This window comes from Pseudonaja textilis, chromosome 10 (genome assembly GCF_049901715.1).
Source record: "Pseudonaja textilis isolate UNSWEBS1 chromosome 10, rPseTex1.2, whole genome shotgun sequence".
In the NCBI taxonomy this organism is placed as follows: domain Eukaryota; kingdom Metazoa; phylum Chordata; class Lepidosauria; order Squamata; family Elapidae; genus Pseudonaja; species Pseudonaja textilis.
Window position 1 is genome coordinate 7,323,537 of NC_141999.1, and position 18,417 is coordinate 7,341,953.

The following is an 18,417-nucleotide window of genomic DNA, read 5'->3' on the forward strand; positions in this document are numbered from 1 at the left end:
ATCAGTGCCAGGGCCCCAAAACATATAGTTTGATGTAGGCATTAAAATAAACACTGTCAGATGACAAAGGAAGGGGGCAGATATGGAGATGTTTAATTGTGGGCAGCTTTTTGAAGATACTAGATCCTTTTTGGCCCTGGGAAGCAACTATTTTTTAAAAGACCTAGATATTCGCTCAACCAAAAAGGGAAGCTCACTATGACCAAAGCTTACCCAAAATTTAAATGAGGCTCCAGATGGACCACTGGGCTTGTTGGCCTTCCAAAAGCAGCTAGAGAGAGGCACATTTAACTTTTCATAACCTCCCATATGTCATGCACTACTTAGCAATGAGACCTTGTTGCATTATTTATCAACAAGACCTTTTTGTTAATGCATCCAGTGGTGGGATTCCAATTTTTTTACTACTGGTTCTTGTGAGCATGGCTTGCTGGGCATGGCAGGGGAAGGATACTGTAAAATCTCCAGTCAGAGGTGGTATTTGCTGGTTCTCCAAACCACTCAAAATTTCCGCTACCCGTTCTCCAGAACTGGTCAGAACTTAATGAATACCACCTCTGCATCCATCGATGATATCTATTTATTTGCTTTAAGGGACTTAATTAGAATCTGGATCCTTCACCAATGAGTAAGGTCCTTTGCCCTGGAAGTGGCACTCTTCTGCATGTGTGGAAAAATGGCTTAGAAATACTTGGCTAATTAAAAGAAAAGGCTAGAAGGCTGGGGGTAAACAGCTAGGGCCAAAAATGCTATGGCAGCCACTCAGCGCCTGAGCAAAGGACCATCCAGCACCAGGATGCTCTAGAGTGGCGATGGTAGTCTTGCCCTTTCCAATGACTAGAAAAGCCAAACCTATCTCTTATTACAAATCCCCCCTTGAGTTTTTTAATTTTAACTTCTTATTGGCTCATTACTATTCCTCATGACCCACTTTCTGGCTTGGCTCTTCATCCAGAAAAGGGTGTGTGGCCCTTTAAGAGGGCGCCATTCTAAGACCAGTTGTAACGTGCTCCAACCTCCACAGGATAGGTCTCGACTGCGCCGGCGCGCAAGGGAGGAGACCTGGAGGGCCCGAAAAAAAGGGCAGGGCAACGGGCTGAGGGGCGTGCGCCTGCGCTCGGCGCCTGCGCACTAGCATTCTCCCCGCCCCTCTCGGCTTGGGCAGGTCTCTGCAGCTTTAAGAGGGTCGAGCGGCCTGGAGGGTCCCGCCGACCGTCGCCTCACTTTGGGCTTCGTTGCTTTGCTTCTCTTTGCTTTCTTTTTTTTTCTCTCCCCGTGAAAGGCTTGGACCCCTGGAGCTCCTGAAGAAGGCGCTGTACCCCAGGTCACCCGCCGCTTCGCGCGCCTCCCGAAGGCGGCTGGGGACCTTCCCGGAGCGCCCTCTGAAGGGGGCAGCATCTACGCCCGTTCCCCTCGGTCTGGGAGCGAGGAAGAGGACAGCCTCCCCCTCCCCATTGGCGGCGGCGGCGGCCCCCCAAAATGGCGGCGGCCAAGGAGGAGGGGCCAGGACCGCGCGCCAGAGTGAGTGGGCGGGGCTGGAGGCGGGGCCAGGAGGTGATCTGGGAGGGAGGAGGGAGGGAAGTGGGGGCCTGGTAGAGGTTCAGCTGGAGAGTCCAATGGAGGAGTATAGGGAGGTTGTGGGGCTGAGAAATGTGGGGAGGGTCCTTGTGGGGGGGGGGGATGGATGAGGCTGGAGAGGATGCCTTGAGACGTGGGGCATTCTGGGGGTTGGAGTCCAGCAGGGTTGACCCAGGCAAGGAGAGCCTGCAGAGCTGAGGGAGGAATTGTGGGAAGGGTCATTGCCAGAGGCTCTTTGGAGGATGGCCTTGGTGCATTTTGGAGTCTGTCCCCTTTGGTGGCAGGGAAAGGGAGTAAAGGGGATGAGGAATATTGGGGCTTGGAGGGGTGGAAGCTTTATTGGAGCAAAGCCAGAAAAAGAGTTTCATGAAGATAGGGACTAGTTTTTCTTAGGGGCAGCAGATCTAGCAGGTTGGGAGAAGGCGTGAAGATGTTGGAAAGGAGAACATGGTGATGGTGATGTGGGAGATGCACCTGTCCCAGGGGAGAAGGCCCTTAGTGTTGAACAGCTGAAAGGTAACAGAAGGCGGAGAGTGGAAAGGTTGGATAATGGGGGGAAAGGAGCATGGGTAAAAAGGAAGACAGATTAGAGGATATTTGTATGGGCAAAAGGGTGCTTGATTACCAAGAGAATGCGGGTAAAGCGTTATTTGCATTAAGATTTATCCTTGTGAGTTAATATCTTGATAATGGTGGGGCCAAAAGGTATTGGTAGGTTAACAAGTGAAAAGACGTGCTAAAGTCTTCGGTATGTACCTCTGCAACCTTCCTCTTGGGAGGATACTGCTAGATTACAGTATTTCTTAAAAGAGTAAAATGATGACTATATATTGATTTTCATTATCTCTCTTTTTTGGCCCATGATTGGAGCCTTCAAAAAAGGCCTTTGTGATATTCAGCCTAGTAAATGGATTTGTGACTTGCCAACTACTGGATAACATCATTATTATTTTTTTTGGCTAGATGGACAGTTGGATTCATCTTGATGAGCTTGACATTAATCGGATGTATTTCTGTGGGAGTCTCATGCAGCCTTGGTGTTGGCTCTATTTCATATTACTGGAATATAATAATGAGTAATGTTTCTGACCATTTCCTTTTTAAATTAGCATGTTGAAATATTGTCACACGTGCACTTGCATTTCATTGTGATATTTTTAATAAATCTAAGACTAATCTGTAGAGTAAACAATGTAAAAAGGTTTTAACATCAATGTGCTCAGATTACGGTCCCTAGTTAGAAAAAAAAATTAAACCACAAATCTTATTTTTTTAAAAAAATGGAAAAAAGCACAATGAATATCAAAATCCTGCCATTGGCAATGATAGTTTGATTCTCTTGGCAAATGAAGGTCTTCAGTTACAAAGAAGGGAACTAATATGTAATTGAGCAATCTATTTTAAACTTTCTCTCCTGCTGGTCAAACTACATGCCTTTTCCACTAGAATTTTGCTGCAGTCCCACCTATGTTTTGTGATGTCATAGCATGGAAGAGATGGAGTTTGCTGTATCAAATAGAAGGTATGCTTGCTGATGTGCTTGTGTTTGGGATGAAGGTGAACATTCTGGCTATGTGTATGAGCTGCTTACAATTTTAGCACAAGTTTTAATTGATGTTTCCTATCAATAACATTTGCTTTGGCTTGGATCTTCTAAAAATATAACAATTTTAAGTTCATGGAAAGAGGCTTTGGCTTTTCTCCCTAAAAAGAAGGAAATTTGAGTGGGGGGGGCTCATTGAATATGTGAAGGGGCTGCAAATAGCATTCTGCAAATAGATGAATTACAATTGTCCCTTTTATATGAATGGAAAGGCACTTGAAATCTATGCCAATATTTTGTGACAGTAACATGTTGGGTGGCATCTCTTATAATTAATGCAGAATTTGTATAAATAGACTTTTATTAGATGCCAGCTACCACATGCATGTAATAGTTTATTCTTGTCAAAGAAAAATATATCTCCTTTTATTAGCTGTCAGGATAATAATATAACTTCATTTTAATTGAAATAGCTAATAAAGATACAATTTCTTGTACTTATTACACATTTTATTTTAGCATCAAACTTATATTTGAGTAGCTGGGTGAGTAACTAATTGTCTCATTGTGATTCTAAATTATCTTAAAATGATACATGCTTAGAACTTTTATACTAGCGTCAAATCAATTTATTCAGTTCATAGTTCAATTTTCTACTATAAATGAAGTTTTATTCTGCATATTTCATTCCTTGCTGTAGCTTTTCTAGAGAAGTAAGGAAATATTCTTCATTTAAAAATGAAACTTTAAAGTGTTGAGAATTGCTATAACTCTATAATAATATAGACATTACCCATCAAACAGTCTATCAGTAAAATGTGGTTTCTGGAATGTTTTGAATCATAACATTTGAAGTTTCCCTAAATGAATGAAAATCTATTATAGCATTTTTTTTAAAAATATGAGCGGCAATTTTTCTAGTAGTGAGGGCACCAACTAAAAACCAGGAGACTGTGCCCCAAAGATGCTTTTTCAAGACTTTCTGGTTTTTCTTTGAAGACGTTTCACTTCTCATCCAAGAAGCTTCTTCAGCTGTTGGATGAGAAGTGAAACGTCTTCAAAGAAAAACCAGAAAGTCTAGTTGCCTCTTGAAGAAGCACCTTTGGGACAACCATGACCTGGATGACTGAGAATCTCCGTAGACAGAAGAGTTCTAGTCCTGCTTTAGGCATGAAAGCCAGATGCATGATTTTGAGCAAATCCCTTTCTCTCGGTGCATAATTTCTGGCTTGGGTGATAAATTGGGCAATAAGTCAGTCCATCCATTACTGTTGTGACCACTGGATTGATAGTCAACTGTTCCAAAATAAAAAAAGTTCTGCAGAAAAACCTAATGTAATTAAATAACTATTAAGCAACATATTCAGTATTATAATTGGTGAATGGATGCATTGGTTTAATAAAGTGAATATTTTAATGATAACAGCTTTTAATAAGCAAGCTAACATAAAAACAATTTACAAGAGCTTGTTTGGTTGGACAAATCATCATTTTAGCCATGAAAAAGATAAACTCTAGTCATGCCACAGTTCTAAGCTTAATCATGTAACACCATTTGTTTAAATATATTCTTTAGACGTTAAATATATTATTAGGACAACTAATTGCCAAAGAAATATAATTCATTAGATGGATATTATTTTTAAAGCTTAAAAAGAATAAAAACCAATACAGTGAAAATAAACACCTGATGACCAGGTGAAGATCAGGGGTTGCCACAAAAAAGGGCCATGCCCATCAATAATGTATAGCGACTGCAACCCAGTACAGCAATATGTTTCACCTAACATAGCAAGAGAATCTGGAGAAAATCTCTGGAGAAAATGTCTGTAAAGAGCCAAGATTTTTAATGCCAAATTCAGACACTGATATTGGACAGGTGGATCTTTACATGTCTGGATTAATTTGGATAACAACATTTGCAATTTATCTTCTTTGTTTTCTCATTTTCCCCTTTTACTTTCACTTTGTCTCTGAAGTAGATGAACTATCATTTTGAAAAATGATAGTTTCTTTGCAAATTAAGGCTGAAAAACCCAGTAAAAATAAGAAAGAAATCTATGCAAAAAATAGTGTAGCAAATTTGGTGGATCAGAACCACCAAATTACCTTCCTAGTTATTCAGGTTGTTGTTATTTATTAAATTTATTTATTATTTTGCGAAAGACAGTATAACTAGTTTTTCCATTGCTACCCTCAGCTTTGCTAATAAATCAAATTTCAACTTCTAAAATTGAATATTGATAGTTATTCAATTTGAAATAACTTTTCCATGCTTGCTTCTTTTTTTTTTTGCTCCTTGGATATAAAACCATCATATTAATTATTTATCTTAGAGGAGTTGCTGGGGAAATTAATGATAATTGCATAAAACTCTTGCATCCTAAACATTTTCCATAAAAGAATATTCAATATGATTACAATTGTTTTGGTAAGTTAAATGCTTCTCAGTCATTGCACAATAATGTTGAAATTAAAATTTCAAACTTCTGAATTCATATGAGGCTTTATTTTTTTAATTTAATTTAATTTAATTTTTATACTACTTTCCCTTTGGAAAAAGCAGGCAACTTCTATTGAATATCAAGAATCAAATCAGGGTTTCTAATTAATTGTGGTTCCTGGTCAAAACAAGCATCACATATTAAGGGATTGAGAGGGCTTGTTCATAGCAAATTATTTGGAATTGATTATTTGCACCAACTTGATTGGCCAAGAGACTTGGTGTGCCATATGTTCAAAACAACTTCAACTGCTTCAAGTCTAATTAGCACTGAACTCAAAGTAATACAAAATATGAAAGCATAATGCTGTAAAATGTTCCACTCTTGTTGCTAGTCTAATGTAATGCAATTTTCCATAGCTTGTGGCTTCCCAGATATATTATTTGCACTGTAGTTATTAGGATCTGATAACTGGCTAATTTTCAGTCTCAAATATCTGGAAAGTGCCAATAGGGAAGAATGTTTTACTACTAGTATTACATTTAGAAAAAATAGTTCTTTTGCTTCCCATGGCTTGAAAGCAAAATAAGTTATGCCTTAAAGACTGTAATTGCATTTTTACAGTACATGAAGACTTACCTGTATTTTCATAACTCTTATAGCATTAGTTTTCTGCTTTTATTTCAGAAATCTTAACTGCATTGTATGTTGTATATTATCTGCAAAGAAAAATAATTGTAAAATTGCTTCATATTAAAGCAGTATTGTATCAATCATGTTATTTTTATATTGTATCGATATATGATACAATTTTTTAATAGTGAAAAGGAATTGAACTTGAGAGTGAAGGTGTTCTATACCATTCTACTTTGAATTTAGTTCCAGTTATTTCATTTGGGTTTATTTACATAATGCTTGAATAGGATTACAGACCATTACCATTATTCAACTACCAAGGGTATTTTATTAGCATATCTTAAACTTCATATTGCAAAATATTTAAAGCATAGCCCAATAGTTATTTGGGGGACATTTATATATTTTAAAGATGGAATAACTCAGTAAATAAAGCACATTTCTCTTACTGAGACTTTAAGGGAAATATTGGGATATTGGAAACATTACTGTAGTGTGCCTGAAGATCTGTACTCATTTACATGCTATTGTAAATTTACAAGTTTTAATTTCAAAGTTGACTAGCAATATAGTGATGACACTTCCCAGTTTGATAATGTTATACTAATTGATTAGGGATATATTCCATTTCTGAAAAATACATCTTTTCACTTTCATTGAAAATATATCGCAATACATACAGCTTATCCAAATAAAAGTTTGGATACAATCAGTATACACTCCTGCTGACTTAAAGTACTTGTTTTTGAAGCTCTTCGCTAGATTTCTTATTTTTATATCTGTATTTGTATTCTACTTTTCAGCTAGTAGGCTGAAAGTAATTCACACTTTTAAATTTATAAGCATAATGCAGAAGGAAGAGGGAAGAAAAATGAAAGCATAATTAAGTGTATTATTCATAATTCAAAAGAGAAAGAATTCTTTTAGCTATTGTTTACCCAAAACCACGTTAATATTTTCATCAGCAAATGCTTGTATGATTTTTTAAAATTCTGTACATTACATGCTTAGGTGTATCCCAGCAACTCCCAAAGTTTTATCTATAAAAATAATAACATGGCTTTTGTGTGGTCATTTACCTAATTCACCCAGCAAATGTGCCCAATCATGAGATGAGTAGATTATATTCCGAGGCCCACCCAAATATATTGTGAATTATGCATAATTGTTACATTTTTATTTCTTTAATTCATAGCAAATGGTCTGGGCAGGTATTTGGATGAGGAACCATTTGGAAATCCCAGAGCTGTAGACTAGACTGGAAAAATTTAAAATATCCCACAAGAAGGCAATAAGAAATCATTTCTGCATTATGCCAATAATACCAACAACATAGATCACCCATGTGTTCATCAGGATTTGATGATGAATGATTCAAAGGAGATCTTGGACGCTTACCAGTTGAAATGAGATAATCAAAGATAAAATAATGTAAATAAATATTACAGAATACAATCAATTCTCTAAAGCAGGGGTCCCCAACCACCGGGCCGCGGACTGGTACTGGTCCGTGGAACATTTCCTACCGGGCTGCCGGTTTGCTGGGCGCCGCCATCTTGTTTGACGAGAAAGTGCTTCCGGGTGAGCTTTTCCAGTTGGAAAGCAGCGTTTGGGTTCTGAAGGAATCCTTGCGCCTTAGTTTCATCGAAGGGGGGGTGGGGCTTCGAACGAAACTAAGGCACAAGGATTCTTTCAGCACCCAAGGCAAGGCGAGCCAAGCGGCCATCCCGAAGCAAAGCCCATCGACAAAGGTACAAAGGAGGAGTTGAAGGTGGCAGGGAGAAGCGGGGGACGGCTGGCTGGTCGCTCGGCTTCCCTTGCCTTGTCATGTGTGCTGATGCCGGTACCGGGCCACGGATCATTTTGTGATGCCGGTACCAGGCCGTGGCACAAAAAAGGTTGGGGGCCACTGCTCTAAAGTACCCCTTTGCCTATGCTGGACAGTTCTGTCACCCAGGCTCCTATCAGTAGTTATTTGTCTCAGTCATCCCTGAGAGAACACAGGTGAGTTACCAGCCTAGGCCTAGTTTGCATATAGGCAAATTTATGATTTTCCAATACCAAGTGGTTGCGAGCAGAAGGTAAAAGCTGCTTGTTGAAAAATCATTGTGCTTATTGTGACCCAAACACAGAATACACACCGGTTCTGTGATCTGTCTAGCAGGGGAGCTGGACTTGGGAACATACTACGTTCACTATGCAATGTGGTGGTCATTCCCAAAGGCCTGTAATTGTTGTAAGTTATTTGTTCTAAACAGCCAAAATGTCATACAAGAGATCTGTGACAGGAATTTCATGTAGGATCTGGGACTGTTTTAGTCTGCTGGGATCTGAAATATGTGCTGCATTACATACAAAACTGCTAACAATAATAATAATCTGGCTGGCTGTGCAACCAACCATAATGCATTTGCCATTCCTGCCTTGACTATCAATGACTTTATGTGGGTTTCTTGATTTTTTTATAATGTTCTCAGATTAATGAGGCTTTTACTTTTTTAATGATTATGGAAACCCATGGAATTTTAGTTATCAAGGAAAAGTATGATCAATGAGTAACAGATTTGGGGAGTGTGTGAGAGAAACAGAGAGGGAGGGAGGGAGAGAATTGGATTTGCTTTTTTTAAAGGAAAGCAATTCATTCTTGATAGTTTGTGGATGATTTGTTGATGAGATTTTCCTCTTTCGGGCATGATCTTTTCCTGTATGGAGGGGAATACACAGATATTCTATGAGTCAAATGGCAATTTCAAGAGAGAAAGAGTTTTTATAGCAAATATGAGTTCATCCCCATCCCCCAGATCCATAGAACAAAACTTTGTTTTCTCTTTCTTCCCCCCTTCTGCTTTTAGCTCTTTTAAAACTTTGAGGTCATCCACAAAAATCACCTGTGTCAAACCATAGAACTGTTCATAAATTTAACAATCTGAAATGGTTTCAATTGCAACTCCATTATAGTAACTTTGACAATGTTGTTGGCAAGTGGACTTAGACAAAAATTAGGAACGGTGGCTATGGACGTGTATGCGAGGGAGAAAGATACTCCTCAACCCCTGCAACCCTAACTGGATGCGTTTCTTGGAAGGGATTTTTTTTTTTTTGTGGAATGTTTTCTTTTTAAAAAGATCGGAAATATTGAAAAAATGAAAATGCTGCTGAAATCTTATGTCCACGTTTTAAAAACTTTAAAACTTCAAGGGGATTTTCAATCTCTGTTTTTTTGTCCTGTGTTCTTTTGTATCTCTGATTCAGGGGATTTCCAAATCCAATATGACCCAAGGATGTATTACTGTTCTATATTGTTATGAAATAAGTGGTTTCTTTTGGAGGGAAAATTTTACACTGATACATTCATATGTTCCTACTCTTGCCCTGTGCAGATCTTTTGCTATAGGAGTGCTTTAGCATGCAGAGAGCTGGTTTGGAGTAGTGGTTAAGATACAGGTCTAGAAATCAGGAGGCTGTAAGTTCTAGTCCTGCCTTGGACATAAATGCCCTATGGATGCCACTCATTTTTTCTCAGCCCAATCCACTTCACAGGGTTGTTGTGGGGGGGAAATAGGAAGAGGAAGGAGTATTAGGTATGTTGCTGCCTTGAGTTACTTATCAACTCATTAAGGGAAGATAAAAATCAAACAAATGTCCCAAATTAAATCTTGGATTCTCCAGGTTTAGCTGAGGAATAATGCTGCCTGATTCCATGGATAGCATAGCTGTTGATACCTCTAGACCAGAGGTGTCAAACTCGATTTCATTTAGGGCCGCATCAGGGTTGTGTTTAACCTTGGGGTACACAGCCCTCCCGAGCTCCGTTTTCCCTGGCAGAGGCACCGCAGGCTGGTCCTTCGCTGTTTCCAGGGCAGCCCCTTGTGCCAGATCTAAACACACACACCCCTGGGCCTTGAGTTTGACACCCCTGCTCTAGACTTACAGATCAACCCGTGGTTTTATCTAGAAAAACCAGTTTCTTATGACTGAAATATTTTTGTGTTTAATACTTTGAGCCTCCACGAGCCTAGTTGGAGGAAGTGGAACAAAGAGTGATAAAGCAACAAGCAAAGCAGTGTTCCTGCGACAAGGAATCGCTGTGCATATCCCAGACATGGATTGCATTCCTCTCTTGAGCAAAGCTGCTGATTGTGTTTGAGGAAAACAAGTTATTGCTGAAATAGAACAGAAAACCTAGGTGTAATTATCACATGTGGCTAATACTGAACTACTAGCATCTGGAGGGTGCCAAGATTTTAAGTAATCCTCCTCCTCCAGGAGGAGCACAAATGTAAAATAATTACATTTTTTCACACGTAAAAATAAATTAAGTGGCGTGCTTTAAAAAAAAATCAATTTCTATACAAAGCTGAATTAAAACATTTTTGGAAGGTATTGGTCCAAATTAACATAACCACTGTTGAACTTTATTTTAGTGATCTAATGTTACTGGAATATTTTGCTGACATGTTTGCACTAGCTCAAATTTGTCCCTTTTGAAAAGCAGCTTCAAACATTATCTGTGTGTAAATTTGTCATGAATCTCATTTTGTGTTTTTGTCTGTCTTCCATTTATTGCGGTGTAAATAGCAGAATCATGCATGCTTTTGAAGAATTCTGTGGTGGGTTTAATTTTCCCCATATTACTTTTCTCTCTTTTTTTTAACAGCTGCTGAATATGTGACATTTCTCTTCATATCTTGACAATCTTTACTACTGATTATCAAGCTACCATTAAGGAAACAGAAGTAGAACTAGTAAAAAAAAAATACTGTGATATTGTGGTTATTACCTACAAAATAATGTAGTTTTCCCTAACACCCTCACCCTTGAATCACTTGGTCCATCCTATTCTTGAACAATTTGAACAACTCAACATTTCCATCTGACTTTGCCTTGCTTGAGAAAATAATGAGACGAGCACGTATATTATTTTCACTTGCCTTGAACAAGCCCCTTTAAGCGGGGAGCTACAATCCACTCATTTTTTAGCTGAGCTGGCCATGCTGGGAAGGTTCTTGAATCAAGAGGGCAGGTGAACACCCAGTTGTATTGAGACAGGGAAGAGGATGAGCATGCAACAACCCTCCCCTTGCAGTTTTGGTGGCTGACCGGCTGGCGCTAGACACAGGCAGCTGCAACAGCTGCTAATGCTAGGGGGCTCTACACTTCCAGCAGAACCTTCCTGACTTCACAGCTCTAGCAAGCTCCCTCCTCAGTTGCGCTCTATGGCTGTCCTGACCTCTAGAGGTTCACTTCCTGTTGGAAATGCTGCTTTTCCTGCAGCAGGTATATGCAGCAGGCTGGCTCTTTGTTACCCACTGCACTTCTTTCTCCTCTCTGTTTAGATGCTGTGAAGGTAGGAATTAATACCCTGCAAAAGTATCCTGAAAGGGCACTTGCCTGTGGAATGACCATGGTTTCTCTGAATGATAAAGGGAGTTTCTCAAGGCTAGGGGAGGGGACTGTGATATTGACTAAAGTGGTTAACATTCCCACCCTCCCCCCCCCCACCAGTGTATCCCAGGGCTGGGAGCTACTGCCTAGACATTATGGGTCGGGGGTTTAGGAACATGTGAAATTTTGATGCTGTTGCGTAAATGATTTGCCTATTCTGCACATTTAAAAAAAAAGGCAGTTTGTCTAAAAAGAATTCTACATACAAGTTGAAAAATGTGCTGTTAACGGTTCTTCAGTTTTAGAAGAAATACTGAAGTTCTGATAACTTGTTATAAATAAATAAAACATCATTGGATCATAGACATTCCCCCCCCCCAAAAAAAATGTATGTTTGTGTTTTTTGTTTTTTTTTGCTGTGTGTCACTTGTCAGTTTCAGTTGGTTTAGATACACCACTTCTATTTTTGTGGTACAAAAATCAAGAGGTTTGAATTAAATGTGTAGTGTTTAAAAGCTGATGAATATTTGTTTCACATTTCAATGTTGTCCTATCTATCCTAATGGGGTCAAGGTTTTGGTTATTTCCTAATGGAATTGGGGGTAATAAAAAGCTAAAATATTGGAGAAAGTTGATTAAATGTAACCGCTGTCTGATAAGGGATTACTGTTAATGGAAAGAAGCATAGTTCAGTGATCAAGCTCATAATTACAAGGAGAACATTTGGGACCAGTTACTAAGGTAGCATTTCAAGGATTAGTACAAGGCTGTCAAAATCGCGGCCGCAGACGATATTCACCACACACTGGCCACTCCCACACCCGGTTTAGCAAAGAAGAGGTAAAGTCCCAATACGTCATATGACAACGACGAGACGATGTGAGTTTGACACCCCCGGATTAGTAGAAATGACATCTTACCTAAAACCTGCTGGTTAGTATTAACATTACTTAGTTGTTTCAGTAGATCCATTTAATGATTTCTATTTTTATATGATGTTCTGAAGCAGAATGACTCAGTAATCTTCAGAACCCTGCAGAGTAGGCCAATATTTTTAATTACATGTTGCAGATGGAGGGCTGCATTTTTGAGTGTTCATAGTTGCATGTTTATTGTTTATTTAAACAATTTATATGATATCTTTACTTCAGTAACACTCTACATTTCACAGCACTTCTAATATCAGTAATATAAATAATTAGGGTAACTCTTCACTTATATTATTTGTCCTGATATATCTTTTCTGAGGTGTTTCTTTTGAAATAATATTTTGGGTTACAGTATGTTAGTTATTTAGATCAGATGCAATTCCTTTTATTGACCTTGTGCATTGTGCATTATGCATTCTGTATGTAAAAGAGGGTCCAAATTATTGATAATCTAACTTCATTCCATATTCTTGCCACTTTACGTCCTTTAAAGTCCATTCTTCTTTTCATGAAATATTGATGTAAACATTACATTTCCTTTTTCCAAGTAAAATCTAAGTAAAATTCATTTATATAAACATATATATTTACCCATCTAATAGTTACACATCAGTGATGTTGAAATGAAAATGAAGTCTGTTAAGACAACTTCATTTATTGTATTCATTCTTTTCCAATCAGTTGCCTCTAATCTTAATTTTAGTTTTTCTACTGTTAAACTATAGGACAAAAGAAAAATATATATAATGTAGAAGATCCATAATTATAATATTTAACTTTTTATTTTTGCAAAAATGTCATGAGTCTATTACAAAGTTTTTGGACTAATAGAAAATATAGTAATAGTTTTCTCCATAAATGTAACTCACAAATATTCCAAAAGATGTTTGCCTTGCAGCAAACTAACGATAATATATACTAAACCCCAGGAACCCTTTATTCCAGTTTATATTCTGCCTGAGGTCACTAGGACAGTTTGTTTAAAAGAAGTGTGAGAATTAAAATGGGAGTTTAGGCTTTGCCTTGGAAAAGGGGCAAGATGACAACTGTGCCTTTTAAAGGGTTATTTGTAAAGTGATCAGACCATTTAACATGAAATTCCTTTTTTGTGCAGAAAGGATTAATTCTGCTTTTAACCACACCCAACCCCATGGCTGCGAATAAATTGGAAAATATGACCCAGGATCTCCTGAATAATTTTGGTGTTATATGGTGTATTTAAAATTAATTTAAAACAATTTTTTTATTTTATTTATGAATCTGTAAAATTTCACATAATTTGACACTGTTTATATGAGTAATTATGTAACAGTACCTGTTTTATACAATTTGGGGCCTGAAAGCATTTCTTAACGAAAAGTATGATAATAGGAATCCAAAGGTGAGAGAAAAGATTTTGAAATAGTGAGAAGCAAAGAATTGTTGCTGAATTGGAGCAACAGTTCATAATCTGGTTGTCCTCTAGATATATAAACTTGAACTTCTGGAATTCTTAATGAAAGCCAGATTAGTTGAAGGAGTCTGAGCTTGAGAAGGCTTGTCAACCTGAAGTCATAAATACAGCACAAGAATTAAAATTTCCTTTTGTGCGATATAAAAAAGCAGTGCTATAAAACTTGGATTAATGTTGAAAGCAGGCAAAATAACTCCTGTTGACCACCAGAAGGGTGGATGAAGTGTGAAAGAAAGACTCAAAAAGTTTTTTATTACATTTCACTCAGAAGTAATTTATGTCTCTTGAAGGAGGGGGATGGAAAAGTTTGAGAAGTTGCTATAACTCTTTTAAGAAGGAAACTCAGATGTAAACCTTCTTGAAGTAAGCTGAACAAGAGTTAGGAATCACCTAAGTGGTAAGTTGATTTTGCTTTTGCAGCTGGTACTTTGAGTTGGTGACAAATCCTGGTATTGGAGGATAGTTTTGGAGGTGATTCCTACCATGGAACAGGTTTGTTTGCTCCTGCACATAACATAGTAATATTTTAAAGCCAGCTTTATTTTTGCTTTATTTGCTCCATGTAATATACTAACCTAACGGTTTGATTGTTGCAATCTAAACCAGGGGTTGCCAACTTTTTGTGTCTCAGGGATCACCAAACTCCTAATTTCAAATCCCACGGACCACTAATATAAATTTTGACTGCCAGTGGCTTGCTGACATTGGTGGGAAAGTCAGTCCCATATTCCAGAACTGCAGTAATCACAGGACTGGCCTGTGCACCGGCCTGCCATGGATGAGCTGCTCTGGGATGACCAAAGGGCCAGTCTTGTGACTACTGCAGCTCTGGAATATGGGGCCAGCCCGTGGTGGGGTTGGAAATCGCCGCCATAGGGGCTGGCATGTGTAATGTGCAAATTTGCGAGCGGTGCAACATGCAAAAAGAAGTGCAGCCCTCGCCAGCCAGGACGAGGTAATAGTGCTGTTGCAGCATCAGGGGGCTGGTGGCACAGGCAGGCTGGAGATGCCTGGAAGGCGCAGGAGCGCTGCACTACTTGAATTTGTGCGGCACTCTCGCGCCTTCCAGCTTGCCTCTCCTGGCCTCCTCTTCCTCGATGGTTGCGGGCTGTAGGGACGGCCTGGGGCAGGAAAAGTACTGGGTGGTGGTGGTGGGAATGGGCAAGTCTGCGCTCGCCATCTAGTTCAGAGGTCCAGAATGGGGCGTGGGCGTCAGTTTTCTCATCCCTCTCGGTGCTCTGCTTTGCTGCTCCCCCCCTCCCCCATGGCCCCAGTCATTGCTGCCTAGGGAAGGCACAGGAAAAGCAAGCAAAAACGTAGCTCTCGCTGGGCGAAAGAGCTGAGATCGAGGAAGGCACAGGCAACAGAAGACGCAAGCTGCAGCCTTTGAAAAGCGCCACTTTCTGTTGCCTGTGCCTCCCCCCAATGCCTGGGGCCATGCAGGGGGGCACCTGAAACGTCCAGGCTTCTCCCCCCCCCCCAGCTCATCAAGCTGGGACTGGAGGAGTGTGTAGAGTTGCAGGCGAGCGCCGGAGGGTCAGAAGACGCACTCCGGCATCTCTCGGGAACTCCTTGTGTAGAGGCCGAAGGGCAGGTGTCGAGCCCAGAAAAGCTCGGGCACTCACCTCTACAATCAGCGACAAAACAGACTATGGGGCTTCTACCGCACTTAGCTCAACCCAACCCAGAATTCCCGTCTGTCCTGCAACAAGCTGGCAATGAAGGTTGGATGCCCAGACCAAAAGAGCGGACCACCAAAATTTTCTCATGGACCACCATTGGGCTGCAGCCCCCCCAGTTGGCGACCACTGATCTAAACCAAACTTTTTTATTTTATTTTTTTTACCATCTGTAGGAAGTGTGTAAACATACAATTCTCTGTTGTGTTGGTTGGAGAATCCAAAGAGCGGGTTGGTTCTGCTTCCTTGCTTGAAAGGCTGAGTCAATCAAATGTTTGTCCCTCCTCCTACTGAGCATGCCCAGTTTTGATTCAGCCTTTCAGGCAAGAAAGACGTACTGAGAAAGGGCTCAGAAGCAAAAAACTTTCAAAGCACCTTTTGGATTCTAAGAAAGCAAACAAACAAATAAACTCAATAAATAATAAATCCACAAGTTTGATTGAAAAACTATGGGACGCTTTTCTTTTACTGTAACAATAAACAGTTTATTTTTAAAATGTTCAGAAACAACTGCTTTCACGTTCAAAAGACCTTAAAATTATCCAGATTTGTATAGTCTGAAAAGTTTTATTTCTTTCAAATGTTGGGGTCATTCTTTTTGGCAGTTGACATGCACAACAAACTTGTAAGTTGAGAACATGAGCGCATTAATAGTGTCTTTTTATTGTCATTAGTGTTGCTCTTTTATACATAGGAATACCATCTGTGTATTGCATGTGTGATTAGACTAGAGCAATTTGTTCAGCTGAGATACTGTGAACTTAGTGTTTTCAGCACCAAATTGTTAAGGTGTTATAGTATCATTTCTAATGTAAACTATGTGACCAAACAGTAACAAATAATATTTATTTATTTTAGAAGCAAAGCATTTGCATTTTCACTTTTAACTTACTGACAATTTTGTTTTGAATGCATTGTTACATTTTGCAGAGATATTGTACTGGAATTCAAATTCATATTTCTAAAGCAGTAATAATAGAATATATAATTCTTAAGACATCTCCTTGGAATCAGATCTAAATGATTTTACTAGACTTCAGTTTCATTCTTTTAACATTCTAGAGTCAAAGCTGTATAAGAAAAAAATGTTGTTGAAGCAAAAACAAGAAAAGCTAAAATGCCTCTCAAAAATAGAAAAGGGTCTTTACCTTTTGCTTTCTCATCAAAACATAACCTATCTAAAATATGCTATGAAAGTAAAAATGAAAACTCTCTAATTGGATAAAACCTGTTCTAAAAGGAAACAAGTATTGGCTAAAAATGCACTTTTATAGAATACCAAAAAGGATAACCTGGGAAATAATAGACTTTCCAGCTTACCTTTCCAAAAAAAAAAAAACCCCTGTGTTTCATGTCCAAAATGTTTCCATTGGCCACTCTTTTCTAATCTTGTGCCTTTTGGTTGTGTTGGTTGATTACTCCTTAGGAGCCATAGCTGTCTTGGTTGAGTGATGGTAGTCATAATTCTGCATATCTGTAAGACGTAAAGTTAGAGAGAAGGCTCATACAGATGGGACAAGGAAGTTGTAGTTGGTGGGAGTATTTGCTGCTGCACTGGGGAGAGGGAAGGTGAGGTTTTATGGGTTTTATGTAGTGGATTTTAATGTAAGTTTTTCTGCACAGAGTCAGTGTGTGTGAGTTGGGCAGCCATATAAATCTGTTTTAATAAATACAGTGAAATCTCAGAAAAACCAATAAGAACAGAATTCTGGATAAGATTGCAGTCAGATTTTCCATTAAAAATCTATAAATTGATGTGCCTGGTCCAAACAACTTCTACAAATAATTCCTAAAGATTACTGGCAGTCTCCCAATTCGTTAAACAATTGGCCAGACCAAATTAATACTCCCTGGAACTGACTGAAGCTCTTAGCTATGTCTGCAGGTTACTCTGAGATATCTGTGTTTCAAAACTTAAAAGAGTGCAGATGCTAGAAGAAGTCTTCAACCTTTGAGGGTATCATATTTGTGGGGAAGACCCTAAAAGATCTTGTTCAAAGTTAAGGAGAAGAAATAAGTCCTTCCAACCCATCTGTATTGGTGGTTAGCGCAGGTGGTCCGCTAGGGTCCAAACTTAAATTCTTTTCATCCCTGGTCTAGACCAGAGTCAGATGTAGAGGAGAGGAGAGGATAGTCCACAGTCTCTTGAAAGGGAACTGAACTGAAGCAAAAGAAGCAAAATGTTCTGACAAAATATATCCAGAAAACATGGAAGTTGTTTTTGGCAGAGGCTTTAGTTACCACAAATCTCGAGGCTCTCAAGATTCCCCTTTTTTCTACAGATAGTTATCTGGATCCCTTCTAGGTGCAGATGATTTTTATTTCACTGAATATAGTGACAGTTCTTTTAGTACCATTTTTTACACCTATGTTTTTTAACTCTGTGCTTCAAAGTTCTAAATTCTGCTTGTCTGACTCTTAACTTGCTGTTCTCTACTGCCATCTGTAGACCTTGATCTTGCTTGCCAGAAGTGTGAGAGAGTAAGTCTTGGAAAACATCATCTTTTGCCCATTATAGGAAAAATGAAAAATCCTGTGTTCCAGTTAAAATATATGGAAGAATATTTGTTTGTTTGTTTGTTTGTTTAGTGTATGGCATCTACAGGGGCAATCCCTGTTATGATGGAAGGACATTTGTAATAGTATGTATGCATTTTGAAATTAAGAGATATAGACCTGGCAAAGTATGTCATATAAGATGTATTTATTTTATTGGTTTATCGGTCACCTTCATTTCTGTGACCGCTGTAGATCAGGGGTGTCAAACTCA

The 18,417-nt window shown here is 38.9% G+C and overlaps 1 protein-coding gene across 3 annotated transcripts in view; it reads left to right on the forward strand.

Annotated features, from left to right (window-relative positions):
- The first annotated feature begins 1,152 nt into the window (after positions 1-1,152).
- Positions 1,153-18,417, forward strand: part of ZMYM4 (zinc finger MYM-type containing 4) — a 51,028-nt gene continuing 33,763 nt past the window's right edge. Inside the window, exons 1-2 of one of the 3 annotated variants that reach the window (XM_026702665.2) lie at positions 1,392-1,521; positions 3,025-3,100. In XM_026702665.2, coding sequence (XP_026558450.2) covers positions 3,066-3,100 — 35 coding nt within the window. In that variant the 5' untranslated portion in view covers positions 1,392-1,521; positions 3,025-3,065. Of the gene's footprint in view, positions 1,522-3,024; positions 3,101-11,459; positions 11,549-18,417 lie in introns of those variants that run through there. The other 2 variants (XM_026702666.2, XM_087939583.1) reach the window with 2 other exon arrangements.